Source organism: Octopus bimaculoides, chromosome 3 (assembly GCF_001194135.2).
Source record: "Octopus bimaculoides isolate UCB-OBI-ISO-001 chromosome 3, ASM119413v2, whole genome shotgun sequence".
NCBI lineage: Eukaryota > Metazoa > Mollusca > Cephalopoda > Octopoda > Octopodidae > Octopus > Octopus bimaculoides.
Genome location: NC_068983.1, coordinates 165,940,960 through 165,961,764, shown reverse-complemented (window position 1 = coordinate 165,961,764; position 20,805 = coordinate 165,940,960). Strand labels below are relative to the sequence as shown.

Genomic DNA, 20,805 nt, shown 5'->3' with positions numbered 1-20,805 from the left:
ATAGGCAACACACACGTACATACACCATTAGCATACATATTTTTTGTACACATACATGTTCGTGTGTGTGTTGCCCGTATATCAACAAAACATTTTTTCCTCAATGGAAAAAAAAAACCAACAAAAGTCTTAACAAAAACTTACTCGTCGCTAGAAGGGGACTTAACTCCTGTTTGTAAACAATTGTGGATTTCTCCAATTTGAAAATTATTAAAAGTTTTCGTTGAAAATTTATTTTTACTGCTATTCGCTGGTGCCTCTGGGAAAAATAAATTGATGAAAATGCAGCTAGGGTCATGACGAATGTCCTCCTAAAATTGGAGCGACATGCATACTAATTTGTGGACGTGCATAAATTACATTCACGTACACACACACATCCTGCCTTTTATGTATAAAGATGATAATAAGAAAAACACAGCTTAAACAGTTATTTATTCAAACAGATATAACACAATTATCACGTGCACACACAACACACATCTGTGTACCATACCTATTGTACATACACCACTGAAAGGCATGATGTTATGGTTTTTGTCTGAGAGTAAATCTGTTCCTAGATACATTGATTTAAAATCACTAAGTATTGCAGTGAGGTGAACATTATCCTGGCAGTTACTCACAAGAATGCCAGACACATTTTGACCTTCTTGGACCATGTCGATGATGTGTACCTGGTTGTTACCTGCCCAAATGAAAATCCATTCTCCTCCAATGTATAAAAAACAAAAAATAATGAGACATTCACTGATATTGCAGAAAGCTTGCCAGGCTGCAGAAAACTTGTCCACAAAACAGCATTAAATTAGTATATCATACTAAATGTATATACATAATTGAAAGGCAAGATGCTGTAGCATGCGTGTTGTAGTTATATTGGGTTTTATCTTCTATCCAAAATAAAACTGTTTTTTTTATCTCCTGTGTTATTGCTATATATGTATGGTTAAAGTTATTGAATACCTACTGACAGTTCTGGTTCGGACTTTTACTTCATTTTATTGGCATCACATGGTTGGGAAGCAAGCTTCTTAGCTGCACATCCACATCTGCATCACACATGTTTGGGGTATGTGTGACTGTGGGTACCTTTGTCTTGACATCATGAGATATCTGTAAATGAGGATCATCATCATACACCATTGTTCATTTACAATCTTCTATGATAGCATGTCTGGCTGAGGGGGGAATATTACCTTGCCCTGGAAGCAGGTGAAGGTTGGCAACAGGAACAGCATCCAGACTTTGAAAATCTGTGTCAGTAAATTCCGTCCTATCCATGCAAGCAGGGAAAAGTGGACATTAAAACAATGATAATGATGATGACAATTCTTCTGTTCTATACTTAAGAGATGAGGAATTATTTACATTATTTACATTTGATGGATGTTTGTTGTTAACACAATGTTTCAGCTGATATACCCTCCAGCCTTCATCAGGTGTCTCAGGAAAATTTTGAACCTCGGTTCTCATTCCTAAGGTATTTTTCCGTGTTATTATTATTCCAGGCAGTGACCTGAACAACAACAACAACATTGAAAAATACCTTAGGAATGTGAATCCAGGTTCAAAATTTCCCCAAGACACCTGATGAAGGCTGGAGGGTATATCAACCAAAATGTGTTAACAACAAACAAGATGAGGACAAATATCCGTCAAATGTAAATAATGGACAATTCTTCTGTCAAAGATCCTATTTTCCCATTTAAACAATCAATTTCAGAATTCTGAATTATCTTCTTAATCCAATATTGATGGAAACACTTCAAAATGAATTCATTTCTACACAATTATTTTTTAATGAAGTTAGTACAAACTTAGAAAGAAACAAAGAAATAGTTTGTATATAAAAAAAGCACCAACCGATCATGGTCGTTGCCAGCCCCCTCTGCCAGTGGCAGATAAAACCCACCCACTACACACTCTTGGAGTGGTTGGCGTCAGGAAGGGCATCCAGCTGTAGAAACACTGCCAGATCAGACTGGAGCCTGGTGCAGCCTCCTGGCTTCCCAGACCCCAGTCAAACCACCCAACCCATGCCAGCATGGAAAACGGACGTTAAACGATGATGATGATGATGATAAATATCTGAAATATAATCAGTTTTTTTAGAAATATCGAGTTTAAGTCAAAAATTTTATAATATTTGCACAAGTGCTAAGGTGGTGAGCTCGTAGAAACGTTAGCGCGCCTGGTAAAATGCTTAGCAGTATTTCGTCTGTCTTTATGTTCTGAGTTCAAATTCTGCCGAGGTCAACTTTGCCTTTCATCCTTTTTGAGTCGATAAATTAAATACCAGTTGCGTACTGGAGTCGATCTAATCAACTGGCTCCCTCCTCAAAAATTTCGGGCCTTGTGCCTAGAGTAGAAAAGAATATTTGCATAAGTGCTAGTTTGTGATGTATATATCACATGACCAAAGGAGTTCAAGCCATGGAAGGTAGCTGCTGAGGTTTATAGTATCATAGTAGTTGGTGAGCAGACATGTGTGATTTGAAAGCCACACAGATGAATGTGCAATGTTGTCTAGTTCAGGAACTTATGTTTTACAATTTCAAAGTGGGCCATAATGCCACAGATGCAACCACAAACAGGTGAAGGCACAGTCGATCATAACATAAATAGCCAGACAGTTCAAGAGATTTTGTGTTGCAAGAACCTTGATGATCAGACAAAGTGAAGTAGACCTAAAACTGGATTCCAAGGATGTGCTCCAAGCCAGAGATGCAAATCTGGTGAGTTTGGCATCTCACTGATGTATGCCATTGTGTGGCAAAAAATACCCGGCATTGGTTAACAGAAAACAAACTTTTCTGCAGCGAGACAACTCAAGACCTCATACCATTCCAGCGACCCAACATAAACTCCAAGAACTTGAGGGAATTGAAAGGATTCCCCACCCAGCATATAGTCCGAACCTAACTTCCTTGGATTAATACTTGTTCCAACTTGTGGCTCACATCCAGTGCTAGGGACGCTTCATCAATGAAGAGGTGGAAGCTTTTTTGCTTTATTTTAAATCAGAAGAATGCTTATGTTGGGAAACAAACAGCCATAAATGCTGCTATCACAACCAAATTGATGGAGTCCAAGTTTAAATACTTTTAAAAGCTGCCACTTAAAAAAAAAAAAAAAATTTCAACAGGCAAAGGGTTTTTTTCTCACCACCCAAACAGGGAAATTGTAAAAAAAATTAAAAACACAGCACAAAAATATATTCATCTCTTTGTATTAGTTCCATAGAAGCATGGGAATGGCAATCAAATCTGCAAAATGATCTATTGTCATTTTTTTTTCAGGAATTTACAAGCTTATAAAAAACATATATTGCAGGTCTGCTTCCAATAATAATATTAATAATAATAAACAACAACAATTGGTGTTATTTTTACTTCAAAAGTATAGAAAATTACACTTTTCTTTTAATTATTTCTATTATTCATTTTTACAAATAAAAAATAGAAATATATGAAGAAGAATTTGAAATTGTTCTAATTAATTGTAAACGATATCACTGCATTTTATTATCAAAAAAATATAATTGTTTCAAAAGAAAGCATTTAAGTATCACAATTGGAGAGGAAAAAAATAATTGGCACTGAGAAGTCATTAAGCATTTTATTGTACGTTTATAATAAAGGAATTTAAAAGAAAAAATAAAAGAACTGTAGAACTATACAAGAAACAATTCTCTTATGTAAAAAAAATCAAACAACCCAAAATTCTTCAAGCAATTCACTCTAAGCTTTTTCCTTTCCACATATTATCTGAATAAGGAATAATCAATCCATCTTGAAATTTGCAAAAAAAAGAAAAAGAAACATATACATCCATTAACCCTTTTAATATCAACCTGCCTGAGACAGCCCTGGTTCTAGGATAGAAATTTCCTATTTTAAAATTATCTCAAAATCTTCCAGTTAACCATTTCTGATGAAATACACTGAATTTGTTTCAATTAACTTCAAAAAATAATGAAGAATATAGCAAAGTTAACTTTGACCTTAAGATGATGTTTGGAACATAACTCTACATGGAATTTTATTGGAAGGAGAAAATTTGGATCATTTTAAGATGAGAAACTGATATCATAGAATTAGGGTTAGTTTCATGTAGGTTGGTATAAAAAAGCTTAATTCATATTCCAAACCCCAGCTTAATACTGACAAGAATATTTTACTAAATTCATTATTTTCATAATTTACTGAAACAAAAAAGGGAGCATTTTTTAATAGAAATTTGGTAGAAAAGAGGGTTAAATAAGGGAATATAACACTGCCCACCCATCAACTGGATAACATGTGAGACAACAATAAAAGGCACTTTGTATGTTCTATAGTTGAGTTCTTGTGGGTTTTATGAATTACCAACTTAATTACTCCCTGGATTGCATGGATTTACAAGTTGGAGATTTATTCTGCATGTGTTAAATGTAGGATGTGTTAAATGGCAGAGAACAATCGAAGGATCTCCAATACGGATCAGGATGATAGTCTATTGTAAGAAACATCCTCAGATGGTCTGGTTGTTATTCCTTCAAATAGCTGGATAAATACAAACAATACACAACAAAGGGACACGGACATTGGATCCATAACAGAGTCAAGGATTAAAGCCACTCAGCCACCAAAATGGCACCTATCTGTGGTAAGATGGACTGAGCTAGGGAGAGTTTAAAAGGATCTTGCCTACAGAGCTGATAAAAAATCCTTTAGTCACCTCAACATTTATGACTGACATTAACAATTCAGATAATCATCTTATGTCCACATTCCATGTTATAGAATGGATGGATCCTCACAGCGCCATCCCCTCGAGAACTACAGTTGGTTTGGTTTCTGTGGTTGGAAGCCCAAATCCAGTTAAACTGCACAATAGAAATTTGCAGTAGATTATAGTGAATACTTAATAAGTGAGTAAAAATTTAACAACCATTATCACGATGGTTTTAATGCTCACTTTTCTATGCTTACATGGGTCAGACAGAATTTGTTGAGGCAGATTTTATGCGGTGGAATGTTCTTCATGTCACCAACTCTCACCCGTTTCTAAGTAAAGTATTAATTCCTTAGTCTATTGGACAACAAACAGCCCAAACATGGTTACATTGAGTGAACTGGAAACAACTGAACCCTGTTTGAATATCCTTTTCTTTATAAAGATTAAGCAACATGTTGAAAAGCCCAGATGTGCTTTCATGGAGGACTGCAAGCAAAGGACACAACATGTATCAATAGCAGAGTCCTTTGTTTCTTGTCCTAAACATTGTTTTATGGAACAAATGATGAATGTTTGAAGAAGTCAAAGAGTGAGATGGGACAAACCAACTGAAAGATGGATCAGTGGTTTGTGTCCAGCAACAAGAACCACCACATGCATTGATGGCTCAAACACTTGACCTCCCCATTTAAGGTTTCCCAACTACGAGTGAGTGGTTGTTGTTTAACCCCAGGTCAGCTCTGATCAAACAGACCTATGATCATAAGCATTCCAGCTCTGCCCATTCTGTCATTTTATATGGCTAAAACTACAACTGGGTTCTACTTGCTTTAACACAATAGGGTGGAATGTGTGGGAATTTGGTTACTATTTCAAGATTAGGAGGCTGCATAGAGGCGTCATCAGGTTAGTGTAATTTAAGACTGTAGACAATAAAACTGAAGAGGAGGAGGAGGTACATTCAAGTGTGAAGTTTAATTCCCATCTGAAAGGAAGTTACCTGTAAAAGACTGGCATCTTATTAAGAGGTAAATTTCTCTCTCCTCCACTTAATGCCACAAGAACCAAACATAAGCGTTGACTTAATGGCTCATGGAGTCAGTAAAAAGACAGATAGTGTGACCTAGGAATTACAGATACAATCCATTTGACAGGATTTGTCACATTTACCCAATCTATTTAAAAATATTGAAGTCAACCAAAAGCCTAAGATACCATGATCTGAGACTGAGTCACAAATGTGAAATGAATGACTCAATTTGTTGAACTATACTTGAGTCAAGATAGCAAAAGTTACTAGTGATAAATGCTACCTCTTCCATGGACATCAATGCCTGGTTCAATGATTGAAACCAAGGAAAAAACAACCTCAGCCATGCCTAACACCTAACAATATCTCTGGATGGAAAAACTCAAGAAGAACTCTTCTCCAATTGACATGGAGATCTCTCCTGCTAATGATTTCCCTCTTGACTCAGAAGCACCATGGATTCTATGGAAGACATTCGACTACCTGAGAACAAGAATGGGATGATTGAAATTTGTTATGGTCTGATGAGTGTACAAGACCCCTGTGACGGTGGCAAAGCAGACCATTTTAGTGAGAAGCATTGCTTTGTCTTCCCTCTGCTACTCAGTCTCTGCAGTACAAAAGATGTCGCAGAGCTCAATAGAAATACAAAGAACTATTTAAGGAAACAGGAAACTTTTATATAAACATCAATACTTTGAAGAATTGCAAGAAGAACCATGCCAGTTTCTATTGTCTTCTGGTTGAGAATGGATTCCATTTTCATCTCAGAACTGGATTAAAAAACAAAATAGTGTAAAAACATCTAAAATTGCCAAATTATGCAAATTATAATTTTTCTGTTTTTGTTTGTTTCAAGAAAACATTTTGTAGTTGAATGGTTTCCTTTCCTTTGACATGGTTCATTTCAGAATATGATTATCATCTTCCGTGGTTGGGTGGATATAAACAATAGTTTATAATATGAAAAGAAATATTTACATGAGGAATTTCTCCAGACAATATTGCTTTGCCATAAAAGGTGGCAAAGCTGGTAGAATTATTAGCACACCAGTCAAAATGCTGAGTTCAAATTCCACTGAAGTTGACTTTGCCTTTCATCTTTTGGGGTTGATAAAACAAGTACCAGTTGAATACTGGGGTTGATGTAATTGACTTACCCCCTCCCCCAAAGTGCTGGCCTTGTACTAAAATTTGAAACCCTTATTGCTATGCTAATGGCATATGAAATGTTATGACAGCCATGCATTATATCCTGTCATTGACATTAGCCTGCAACTAATTTTTGTGCCCCTCCCCATTAGGGGAGCCACTAGCTAAGACTAGAATAGAATGGCAGCTAGTTAAGGACTTAGAGGAGGCATTGAGGTTGGGCTCTACATCCCACATTCTGGCAGCGAGAATGGCCTTGGACCGTCACCTCAAAGCCAAACACGAGGGGTGCAGAGTCCGGGCTAAAGTGCGCATATTGGGCCGTGAGGGAATTAATGCTGTCGGATGGGCCCGTACGGTAGAAACCCAGTGTGGCAATGATGTCACAATAAAGTCTCTTGTTGATGACAATGGGAGTTCAGTCGACGGACAAGACATGATGTGTGAGGCACTTTACAAGTACTTCACTGAGTTATTTGGGAGGGGTGGGACGCTGGATCATGGTGAGGCCCTTAGGGACTTCCTGTCCGGTGGCCCGAGATGCTGAGTGCTGCGAAGGGCCAATTACAGCCGAGGAGGTGATCAAGGTACTAGGCAAATGCCCCGGGGAGAAGTCACCGGGTCTTGATGGTCTACCCTATGAATTTTATAAAAGTATGCCAGACTTGTTCGAGCACCTGTTGGCCATTGTCTACACCTATTGGCAGCAGAATGGGAGAATTCCCAAGTCTGCGAGACGAGGGGTGGTGATGTTGATCAGGAAGGACCCAGAAGTTAGGAGGCGGTGGCAGGAGCAAAGGTTAACAAGGACAGGTTGGTTAGTTTGCAACTCAGCATCTGGAGGATCAAGCCGATGGCGTCCAATAACGTTGTGGAGTGTTGGACAAAAGGTCCTGTTAAGCTACTTGGAGTTTGGATTGGTCCAGACTTCCAGATTTCCCCCGACTTACTTCCAGTTATTGCAGGAAACGGAACTTGTTCCAAGTATAATTATACATGTTTCTACATGTTGCATTGTAAATTGCAGCTTTCCACTAGTATTCGTTTGTCTTTTACGGCTTCAGAAGTGGACTAAGGTATTATTAAATGGAGGCAGACGAATGCAGATCAGTGATCAGGCTCTTATACTTGAAAGGTCATAAACCAAAAGAGACTTTTGATGAGATGAAAGAAGTTTATGGTGACGATGCACCATCATATGACGTAGTCAAACACTGGCATCGCCAGTTCAAATGCAGCTGGACATTGGTGGAAACTGCTCCTATTCCTGGGTAACTACATTCTGCCATTGATGATGACATCATCAATAAAGTGGAAGCTGCCATTTTGGAGGATTGCCACATAACTATTTGGCAACTAGCGCAAGAAGTGAAGACAAGTGTAGGGTCTGTGGGAAAAAAAAATGATTCATGACCATTTGCACGTGGAAGTTATCTGCATGGTAGATTCCCCGGATACTCACACCTTTAACGAGTCAATTGCTCCCAGGCTCTTTTGACAACGTGCCAAGAAAACGAAGACTTTTTCAGCAGTCTTATCACACAAGATGAGACATGGATACATCACTATAATTCTGAGACTATAGTTGAAGCAATGGAAGCATGATAACTCACCACCTTCAAAGAAGGCTCGTGTCCAACCCTCAGCAGGCAAGGTGGTGCTCAGTCTTTTGGGACCAGCGTGGAGTTGTGATGATGGATTTTCTGGCAAAGCACACCACAGTTAATGAGGTATATTTCTGCTGCAGAAATTGCAAGATGCCATTAAAGCAGAGAGGCATGGCAAACTGACAAAAGGAGTCCATCTCCTCCAAGACAACACCTCAGTTTGCAATGTGCATGTTGCCCAGATGAAGCACACTCCAGCAGCTATGAAATCCTTCCTCATCCCCCTTACTCTCCCAACCTTGCACCATCTGACTTCCACCACTTTTCAGATGATAATGAACTTGTTTCCAAGGTAAAGTCTTGGCTCCAGACACAACCTACCAACTTCTACAGACGAGGTCTTCACAGCTGCATATAGTGATGGGAGAAGTGTGTCACCATCGGTGGTGGCCATGTAGGGAAGGACTAATAATTATGCCAAGTTTCATTTATCCCAGTTCTTGGGAAGTGGGTCAGGGGAAATCTTTAATGAACACACCACTCGTAGATGGAGGGATGAAAACGGGTTTTTAAATAATAAAAGATACAAATAACAGTACCTTTATTGGAAAGACTAAACAAGAGAATGGTAAGCTTAGAGACAAGAATGAAGACAATATACAAGGAAGGGACTGTGTGTGTGTGAGAGGGAACATGAAACAGATAGAATGAGAGAGGCATTTCTCCCAATACATTTCAATGCAATTTCTCTCACACACACAAGATAAAGGGTTATGGTAATAATGGGAATAAATTTGAGGATCACTTCCAAAGACCATGGTTTCAGGCTCAGTCCCACTGCATGCCGCTTTGAGTAACTGTCTTCTTCTATAGCTTCAGATCAACTAGTCTTGTGAGTGGAGAAATAGGTCAAACATGTACTGTGTGTGTGTGTATGTTTGTACTTATCTTTACCTTCGTATATGTTTATTGGTTGCAAACAATGACACTGCTATTCATATACTCTGTTCTAATGTATTCATCTGATCCATGCAAGCATGGAAAAATAGACATTAAAAAAAATTAGGAAAAGTGAGAAAACAATCAGATTAACCTTAGAACAGTGTTTCAAGGAGATTTTGTATAAATTTCATATTTATTAGTATCATGTAAGTAACATAAACCAAAATATAGTTAATTAAATTTTACATAAAAACTGCTTATGTTGGTGCAGTGCCATAAATCTGCAGTGGAAGAGTATAATGAACCGAATTAGCCCTTAGTATATGTCAGGTACTTGGGTTGTGGCTTGATCATCTTTGTTCGGACCACATAATTGTGGGTGTATGTTAGAAGACCTGAAACACCCAGTGATCCTAGGATACAATGTTGATGATGGGTCCAAGTATCGCATCTGCAGCTGAATGTTGAACATATGTAAGTATAATGACACAGACTTGTAGTGGAGGTGTATAATTAACTGAACCAACCCTAGTATACATCTGGTACTGATAGCAGAGGGATGAAAGGCAAATTAGTAGTGAGTCTTTAAATTCCAAATACAGAAAGAATGAAAAGTAAATATTGTAAGGCATTTTGTCTGATACAACCATTTTTAGCACTCCATATTATAAAGTAATAATAATAATAATAATAATAGCAAGAAAAATATGCAATAAATATATATCATATTTTTTATGAAAGAATTATATATATATATATATGAAAAGAGAGAGAGAGAGAGAGAGAGAGAGACAAAGAGAGAGCACACATATTCAGGTAAATTTCCAGAGATATTTAAGGCAAAAGAACTTCTCAAACAGCTTCCACACATATAGCAATACCCATGCCACCTCCAACGCAAAGGGCAGCAACACCTCGTTTCAGCTGAAGCCGTTGCATGTTGTATAATAATGTGACTAGGATACGAGTTCCTGAGGCAGCCAGGGGGTGACCTAATGATATGGCTCCACCACACAGATTCACCTGGAATGAGAAAAATAAACAAAAAGAGATAAATTTTAGAAAAATATTATTAATATTTGGTGTAGTTTTAAGAAGCTAGCTTCACAACCACGAGGCTTTGGGTTCAATCCCATTGCATGACATCTTGTCGGACAAGTGATTTCTACTTTAGTCTCTGGGCAACCGAAGCCTTGTGAGTGGATTTAGTAGAAGGAAACTGAAAGAAGCCCACCACATTTGTGTGTGTGCATGTTTGCCTTGACATTGGAAGTAGGAATCTTCAACAGTGTGCATATTTAAATATGCTGCAGTATATGGATTATTCAGCATGGTTGAAGAAATCTTTCCCATTACTGACTGCAAGCAATTAATATTTTCAGGCATTTCAGCTCTTGTTTGTGTCAGTCTACTCTGAAATACTGATAAACATTTAAAAACAAAAAAAAAAAAAGGAACACCACCTTCCTTTCAGTCACCACTCAGTGTCTCTCTGTCCCTCTTTTAATTTAACAATGTGTCTATGTATCTACTTTTCTTTTGATATATGTATCAGTCTACTCTGAAAATACTGATAAACATTAAAAAAAAAGAAAAGAAAAGAAATGCCACCTTCCTTTTAGTCACCACTCTCTCTCTCTCTCTCTCTCTCTCACTTCCTCTCTCCCACTTTGTCACACACTTCAAGTATACCTCCTCTGTTTAACAACTTTTATTTCTCTTTTTCTTTGTACCTCTTCCTTCAACCTTTTTACCTCTTCCTTTGAAATAAGTGTGACACACACCACAGGTACGTACATACAAAAACAAAAAGCTAGCATATCAATATTATTGATAATGTGGTAGACAGGAAAAGGATGAGAGAGAGGGAAATGATGTGTTTGTGAGTAGATTTCACAAGAATGAGGGTAGAGACTGATGTGTGTGTGGTGGGGGGAGGCAAGTGAGAGACATATAGTGTTAGAGGAAGGGAGATAATTTAGTGACACAAAAAGGTTATCAATGTAAAATATGAGTGGAGAGGAACAATATTATTAAGAATGAAGGATGGATGTCAAGTGAAATGGATCCAGATAAAACTATGGAAAGACATTTGACAGATAGAACTTTCAACTAGAAATTGAACTTAAACATACTTTCTTAGGATCACATTGTAATTCTTTGATGACAGCACAGGACTGAGCTGCAAATGCCTCATTTAACTCAAAAACATCCACACTGTCCATATTCCAACCTGCCTTTTGAAGCTGCAAAAGAGAAAAAAAACCCTCAAAATGTAAAAGTGATCATTTGTGTTCACAGTTCCCTCTAACATCAACTCAATCCATCTGCCACACACCGCTCATACCCCAGTGAACTTATCCACTCATACCACTTCTCATATTCACCTTCCAGTAATTTGAGGATAGGCTCTGAAGCATCTCCATAAATGTTTGTTATGTAAATGGTGTAACTATGTATTTCTCCTACAGCAAAACGCCTGTCCCTGTCTACCATACCTTAACCTCTCATCACCTGACATTAAGCCACCTCAATATGGCTGTCTTGTAAGATACTCGGTGACTACACCAATGCCAGGGCTCCTTAAAAAGGCCCAAAGCACTCTGTAAAGTGGTCGACGTTAGGAAAACCATGCAATCATAGAATCCATGCCAAACCAGATATTGGTGCTTGGTGTAGTCCTCTGACTTGCCAGTCCCTGTTGAAGTATCCACTGCAAAACAGAATGGAAAATGGATGCTTGATGATGGAGATGTCTATCTATAGAGACACACAGATACAGGTATAAATAAAATATTAAACTTCAAACATGAAAATACTGACTTTTGGTACAGAAATATCAATGTTCTAATGTAAGACAGCCTTATTTGGTAATAAACTTCAACAGGGACTTGTTACAGTAATGGTGGTGGGATCTGGCTTCAGAACAAAGGAATCTGACTAATACACCACCAGGCATTTTACTGTTCTTGCTATCATTTCACCATTTCCTTACATAAATATAGTCAAGTGAATTTATTTTATAGGCCCCCGAACGTGGTTGATGCCAGTGTCCCCTGACTGGCTTCCATGTCGGTGGCACGTCAAAAGCACCATTCAAATGTGGTCGATGCCAGTGGCCCCTGACTAGCTCTTGTGCTAGTGGCATGTAAAAAGCACTACCCGAATGTGGTTGATGCCAGTGTCCCCTGACTGGCTCCCATGCTGGTGGCATGTAAAGAGCACCTACTGCACTCTCAGAGTGGTTGGCATTAGGAAGGGCATCCAGCTGTAGAAACTCTGCCAGATCAGATTGGAGCCTGGTGCAGCCCACTGGCTTGCCAGACCTCAGTCAAACCGTCCAACCCATGCCAGCATGGAAACAGACATTAAATGATGATAATGATGCTGAAGATGATGATGCATGTTTGAAAGTTAAAACTGACCTTAGTAGGGTTTGAACTCACAATACAGAACACAACTAATGGGAACTTTTTAGTAAACTGAGGAATTTATAAAGATTTAAAATATGAAACTCTAATAAAACATACAGCTTTTCGAACAGCAGGTATTGGTCCAGTGCCCATGATTGAAGGATCAATGCCAGCCTGGGCCCAAGACACTATTTGAGCAAGTGGTTTCATTCTTCGTTCAATGGCTTCTGTTTTCGACATCAACATCACAGCAGCAGCACCATCGTTAATTCCTGCAGGGAAAAACAGAACTCATTAAAATGTGCCAATTATCAAAACACTTTATGATCACTCAATATGTTAAACATAGCAACCAAAAACCCCTCAAATCACGCTTTACTATTTGCAAAAGAAAAAAAAGGACACCTTTGATAATGTAGTCCTAGATACATTATAACTGAAAGACAGGATGGTCATGAATGGAATGCTTTTGATTAAAAGACTGTCTCTCAGAGTACACAACATCCTTTAACATCCTCTTCTCTGTGCCTGCATGGATCAGATGGAATTTGTAGAGGCAGGTTTTCCTATAGCTGGATACCCTTCCTGTCACCGACCCTCACCTGTTTCCAAGCAAGTTAACATTTCCTCACATCATGGAAGATTGGAAGCTAATAACACTGCTTGCATAATGGTGACACTCACAACTATTACATGATGTCAAGACAAGGAGATACACACACACACACAATAGGCTTCCTTCAGTTTCTATCTTCAAAGTCCACTCATAAGGTTTTGGTTACCCAGGAGCTCAAGAAAGCACTTGCCCAAATTGCCCTGAAATGAGACTGAACCCCAAATCCTCATGGCCAGGAAGCAATCTTCTTAACCACACAGCCAGCCATGTCTGCTCCATTTTGAGTGTTCAATTTTTCATCCATCAGTGATTGTACAGGTGATCTGAGGTTTGAGAATCTCAACAAATGTACATTAGACAAATGCCACAAGATTCTAGGATAATTTATTGTTCCAATATTTCAAGTCAGAATGTGGTGCTTTCAGTCAATGGAGCTGATTGTCAGAGATTCTAAACTTACCAGAAGCATTCCCAGCAGTAACTGTTCCATTCTCTTTTACGAAGCAAGGTTTTAGTTTAGCCAGTGCCTCAGTTGTAGAGCTGGGTCGAGGAAATTCATCTTTGTCAACGATTAATTCTCCTGTAAAAGTGGAACAAATATTTATGGAATGAAAAAATACTTAGTGTTAAAGAGAATGTTTTAAGAATGAGGTGTATAAAAGAAGAAAGGTTGGTTGTAATGTTATAATGGTTGGAATGATTGTCATCACTGAATGTCTGTTTTCCATGCTGGCATGGGTTGGTTGCCTTGACAGGATTTGGCAAGGCCAGTCTGTTTCGGTTTGGCTTCTACAGATGGATGCCCCTCCTAATGCCAACCACTTTACAGAGTGTACAAAGGGTGATTTTTATGTGACAAATGCTTGAAACAACAGATATAGTTGTAATGTCATAGTTGAGTCAGAAGATATAGTTGTGATGTTAAAGTTGAATTAGTCATACAATTGTGTAGTCAGTAGAGTTAGAAATAGGATTATGTTGTTCGAGAATATCAAAATGTATGGTTTGTGATGGGTCTTCTCAAGCACCGCATATCACCAAAAGTCTTCATTTATATCTTTTAGTCTGACAACTTTATCAATAAATGGTACAAATATACAAAAAAATACGAACCATTTCTTGTCTTGACACTAACAGGAACAATTTCTTTCTTAAAATGTCCTGAGACTTGGGCAGCATCACATTTCTGTTGAGATAGGACGGCAAATTGATCTTGTTCAGAACGAGATACGTTCATTTTCTGGGCAACATTTTCAGCTGAGAGAAAAATGATGTTAAGATGTATTTATAAGACTGAAGACAATTTGAGGTTTCCTAAATAATTTTCATTTTATTTGAGGTACACCATTGCTTTCTTTTGGTAAAGCTGTCCATTCCAGCACCACTGTTGGTGTTATCTAAATATAAATAACTTCAGATACACAATCTGATGTGGTAGTTGTCTTGTCTGAAGGGTTTTAAAATGTATTTCTTGGTGTAATGATATCATCATCATCATCATCATTTAGCGTCCGTTTTCCATGCTGGCATGGGTTGGATGGTTCGACTGGGGTCTGGGAAGCCAGGAGGCTGCACCAGGCTCCAGTCTGATCTGGTAGTGTTTCTACAGGTGGATGTCCTTCCTAACACCAACCACTCCGAGAGTGTAGTGGGTGCTTTTTGTGTGCCACTGGCACAGGGGCCAGAGGAGGCTGGCAACAACCACGATCGGCTGGAGTTTTTTACGTGCCACCGGCACGGAAGCCAGTCAAGGTAGCACTGGCATCAACCACGTTCAGATGGTGCTTTTTACGCGCCACTGGCACAGGGATCACAACTACAATTTCCAATTGATTTTGGTTTTGATGTACTTGACTCAATAGGTCTCCTCAAGCACAACATTTAAAAAAAAATTTTAACTTAAATAAACTGACACCAATTATAATGAAATTGTATTTAATTTAAACTAATATCAATCTATTGGTGTATTACATAGATTAATACAGGTCTATTAAATATCATACAACATAAATTCTTGATTTATTAAAATTATCTTCACTTCCAGGGCAGATATCATAATTACCAAATAGCAATTAAGACCAGTTCCACTTGAGGAAAGGAAATAACCTTCTCCAAGACTGCCATGCCATTAATGAAAAGGATAAGTTTATTTCTGGAGAGAAGAGGATAGTTGTGGACATGTGCTTCTGGCTCAATGACCATCTTCAGCCAAACTATTTCCCTAATTTATTTGGAGTAGCCAAGGGACTGAGACAAAAAAACAAACAAACAAAAAAAAGAGTAGAACAATAAATATAAGAGACAACCTAAATTTTCACTTTGACTTGTTAAGATACTTTTCATGTCATTAATTACACACCTCAGTAGATAATAATAAAAATAATAATTCTATGTCACCCTCCTTGTTTTGATGTTTACTTTTCTGTTTACATGGGTAAGACAAGAGTGGGGGGGGTGCAGTTTTGTACAGTTGGATACCCTTCCTGTCACCAACCCTTGTTTTTAAGGGAGGTAATTATCTTCCAGTCTATCAAACAACAAACAACCTGGGCAGGTTTTGTACAGAGAACTGGACATGCCTTTTGTTTGGAAAGATTGTGGACCGTGTCAACAAGCTCGGACATGGTTTTGTGGTGGACTGCAAGCAAACAACATTGCCAGGAAGCCATTGTTTATAAACCAGTGAAAGTAAGGGAAATACCCAACCCCCAAAACACACTTATGATGGGCTTCTGTACAGTTTCCATCAACCAAATCCTATCACATGTCTTTGGTTGGTCTGGGGCTATAACAGAAGGCAGCAACACCCAAGGTGCTGCAAAGTGGGACTGAACATGAAGCAGTGTGGTTGGGGAACAAACTTCTTAACCCCACAGCCATGCCTGGGTCTCTAATTTGTAAAAAATTAGATATAATTGTAAAAACCAAGCTTTCAATGTTGGTATGGAAAAACTAAAAACATTAAAAGTACTTTATTTTGTGCATCCTACGACTCAAGCAATTACAGTTTGATTAAAAGGAATTAACCAAAATCTAAGAAATTGGAAAAAAAAGAAAAGGCAATCATCTCACCTGTTATACCCATGTGATATTGGTAAAAAGGATCAATTAAACCGTCCTTCAAAACTGTGTCTACCATGTTAATGTCTCCCATCTTAGTTCCAGTCCTCATGTGAGTACAATGCGGAGCCTAACAAAAGAAATATATTCACACATGTATACGAGTGTTACCAATAATATGAGGAGTAACTTTGGAAGTATATATGTTCGCCACCATGGGTAATACCAGAATATATGGCATACATACAACAGTAATTCAACTTTTATGAAATTGCTTGGTTTTTATACAAAACAATGAAATGAATATTAATTTTGAAAAGGAAAAAAATTATTTCCCTCCCTCCTCTATCTCTATGAATCTTTCTCTGTATGTAGCATTCATTTACTCATTGCCTGCCACCAAGTCTGGTATATGCACTCTTCCTGCACCTCCTTTGTTTACCTCTCTCCCCCTTCTCTCTATATGATGTAAAGCATGACTAGAGAAACCAATCAACTGTTCAACACCTATATCGGTTATTATTACACAGAGATAAAATTAATAATGGAAAATACATCTTGAAGAGGAGGGGGCAAATATAAAAACCTAAAAACTTTGCAGAAAGAAGAAACTGAGAGACAAATTGGCTCATTTTTACACCCATTCTTGTACATCTCCCTTTCTCTGTCCCCTACTCTCCCACTCAGCACATCATCTCTCTACCACATACAAATCACCCAGGACACTCTATAAAGTGGTTGGCATTAGGAAGGGTATCCAGCCTTAGAAACCATACCAAAGGAGCCTGGGCAGCTGACCAGTTCCTGTCAAACTATCCAACCCATGCCAGCATGGAAAGCAGACATTAAATAAGGATCATCCACAGATGAGCTATTACACTGCTGCTGCTCTCCACTGTTTCCATACAGCCACTCAGCACCCCCTCCTTTCATTCACCTCCCCCACCACTAGCATACCATCAACCCTATTTCCATCCTTGTCCCACTCACTACATTCCCCTCTAGACCCATCACTCTCCTCTCACACTCCACTCACCCCTACAAATTGTTGGGCCACATTCTCTCTTGCACTCACCTTCTACTAAGCTCTGACACCTTGTCACCACCATTTTTATTTTCTTTCCAGTTACTCCCACCCACCCTGGGGTAGCTCTGTATCTTCTCTATAGGAAGACACTTGGATAGTAATTAACCTGATAGACAAGAAATTCGTTAAGCACGAATCTGTCTTATTCAATTTAGCTAATGGTGTCACTGATTGTTCCGTTCTAAATATTTCAGCTCCCAGCACAAAAAAACACAAGTATTCTTTGAAATAAGTCTTTGAGTTCCAAATTCGAATACTTCTTGCTTCTTTCTCTTTTGTGTTACTTGGCAACCTCATTAGTGCTGCTGCCATGGAAAACATACAGTATACATTCTGTAAAGTGGTTGGTGTTAGGAAGGACATCCAGCTGCCAAAGCAGACACTGTAGCTTGACATGGTTTGTTCTGTGGGTCACTGGATCCTGTCAAACCCATACTAGCATCCAAGACAGATGTTAAATGATGATGATGGTCTTTGCTTGTTTATTTGGCCAAGCAATGTCAATGTTGAAAATTAAATAATATTAAAAGACAGTTTAATGAATGGAAGGGAGAGAATAATTTTGGAAGATTATTTCAAAAAGTTAATTGGTAAACATCTAATAAAATATTTGAAGTCAAGAGTGTTACAGAACTTAGCTTGATGAAAAAGTAGGGGACTAATGTTTCATTTTATACTCGTTAGTTCTCTGTTACTTTGTTGTTGTTGCAATAATCTTGTAGTGCACCTAAGCACCAAGCAATAATTATAGATTATCTTAGAATAACTCTGACTAACGGACTTACCCGGCTCATACTCTCCATTCCTCCTGCGATGACAATATTAGAATCACCAACTTTAATCGCTTGAGCAGCCATCACAACAGATCGTAAGCCGGAGCCACACAACATATTAATGCAACAGGCTGGGACGGAATAAGGTAAACCAGCTTTGACACTCGCTTGACGAGCAGTGTTTGCTCCTTCACCTGTAAAATATTGAAAATAAATTGATCAGAAATTTATTGCAGAATGGTTTTTGTTTGATTTTCCATGTTAGCATTGGTTAGGTGAATATCATTGAGGTATTGTTTTACTGCTTGGAGGTCCCTATGGAGACTCCCTTATCTGTTTTCCAAGTAAAGGATACCTTATTTCACACAGCTTTGAAGGAATGTACTAAGTGGAAGATTTATTGACAGAAGTACACAACACAAAATGACTCAAACATAACAACTGTTGCATAAGTGAGCACACACACACACACACACATATATAAAGCATAGAAAATGCAGATGTATCAAATGTCATACAACATAAATTCTTAATTTATTAAAATTATTTCTGCCTTTAGGGTAGCAGTAGAAGTATTAAGGGGCAAATGCTGTAATAATGCATTGCTGCATTCACCATTTGTTGATGCTTCCCTCCGACTCCTGATAGACGATGCCTTTGCATCATTCAGGCAATAGCCCCACAACCCATGGATTTGTTTTGGATAGTTGTTGCTGGTGATGGTTTTACACGGTCAGAATGCAAACACTACGTCAGCCTGTTTTGTTTGGCTTTACGACAGGCAAAGAAAACGTTGGGTCTATTCTTTGACATGGCTGTCTTTATAGAGCCCTAGAGTAACGTGAAATGAAGAGTTTTGCTCAAGAACACAACATGCTGCCCAATCCAGGAATCAAACCCACAATCTGGCAATTGTGAGGGCAACACCCTAACCTCTAGGGTATGTGCCTTTGGGGCAATGTAATCACGATTACCAAATGGCAATTAAGACCAGATCCACTAGAAGAGGGGAGACAACCTCTACAATCAAGAATAGTCATTAAGGAAAAAGACAGGCTTATACCTACTCACTCTCTTTCTCTTACACACAATGGGTTCTTCTCTACTAAATGCACACACAAAGCTTGGGTTGGTCTGGAGGAAAAAGAAGACACTTGCCCAAGAAGCCGTGCAGTGGGGCTGAACCCGAAACCACGTTTTGGAAGTGAAATTCTTGACCACAAAGCCATGCCTGCTCCTATATACTTTTAATGTATTTTAAAAATATTTTGATAGAATTTAAGGTGGCAGATTTCTTAGTGTACTGGCCAAAATGCTTAGCAGCACTTGGTCAGTCTTTATGTTCCGAGTTCAAATTCTGCCGTGGTTGACTTTACCTTGTCCCCTTGTTGTAAATCTTTGTGTTACAACGTGCAGCAACCACGATTGAAAATAAGCTACTCTACCTCGAAGGGATTAAGTACATCCCGAATTCTAGAAAAACCATATACAGTTTTACATATCAGCACGCACCACACTCAAATATATGCACAAAGCGAATTTAAATCATACTTTCTTCTTTTTCGCTGAGGCATTACAGTTAGTAGAGTGCGCACATTATAAACACACCAACCATTAATTAACTCCTTACATCTTTTGATTGTATATATAATTGTATCTTTTTGTATACACACATACAATGAGGAAAGCGGGAACAGTTAACAATAACAATAAAGAATAAAACATCTTATTTATCTCCCTAACAAGTGTGCTATATCTTCACGTCTTTTTTCTTTTTATTTGTTTACCTTTTGTATTACTGTACGGATGGGCAGACAGAACAAAACTGCCACGGTGTCATCTGTGGATGAACTGTGCGACAAAACTGGTCGTTTTCGAACTTTACTGAGGCGCGGACATACCATCTAGCCGCTGATAGGGTTCGGCACGAAAACAGAATTACCTTTCGGACACGCCCTGGCCTACCACCTGATGTACGCCTACCCGAATCACTAATGGTGGCTCCTGGGTGGATGTTGTTTACCTGGACTTTGCTAAGGCTTTTAATTCTGTGCCACACAAAAGACTTATGGTGAAACTCTCTGCAATGGGTGTAAGAGATGATCTCTATAACTGGTTGAAGTCCTTCATTATCGGCCAAAAAGAGGTTGTTATAGTTCTAGGACAGCACTCTTCACCCTATGAGATGACATCTGGAATACCATAGGGATCTGTTCTTGGCCCCCCTTTTATTTGTTGCATATATTAATGACATAGATGCCAACTTAAAGAATGCCACAGTGCTGAAATATGCAGATGATATCAAGCTGTACCTCGAAATAAAGATGACAGGTCCTGTACACTATAGATCTTTATTGCAATCAGACCTGGACACAATCCAGCAATGGATCATGGACTGGCAAC

The 20,805-nt window shown here is 38.5% G+C and overlaps 1 protein-coding gene across 2 annotated transcripts in view; it reads right to left on the bottom strand.

Annotated features, from left to right (window-relative positions):
* Positions 1 to 3,385: 3,385 nt before the first annotated feature.
* LOC106867347 (acetyl-CoA acetyltransferase, cytosolic) overlaps positions 3,386 to 20,805 on the bottom strand; it is a 22,788-nt gene continuing 5,368 nt past the window's right edge. For both annotated transcript variants that reach the window (XM_014912196.2, XM_014912197.2), the window contains exons 3-9: positions 18,415 to 18,596; positions 16,555 to 16,672; positions 14,596 to 14,739; positions 13,943 to 14,062; positions 12,984 to 13,138; positions 11,589 to 11,699; positions 3,386 to 10,476 (exon numbers count right to left, since the gene is read on the bottom strand). In XM_014912196.2, coding sequence (XP_014767682.1) covers positions 10,306 to 10,476; positions 11,589 to 11,699; positions 12,984 to 13,138; positions 13,943 to 14,062; positions 14,596 to 14,739; positions 16,555 to 16,672; positions 18,415 to 18,596 — 1,001 coding nt within the window. In that variant the 3' untranslated portion in view covers positions 3,386 to 10,305. The remainder of the gene's footprint in view (positions 10,477 to 11,588; positions 11,700 to 12,983; positions 13,139 to 13,942; positions 14,063 to 14,595; positions 14,740 to 16,554; positions 16,673 to 18,414; positions 18,597 to 20,805) is intronic.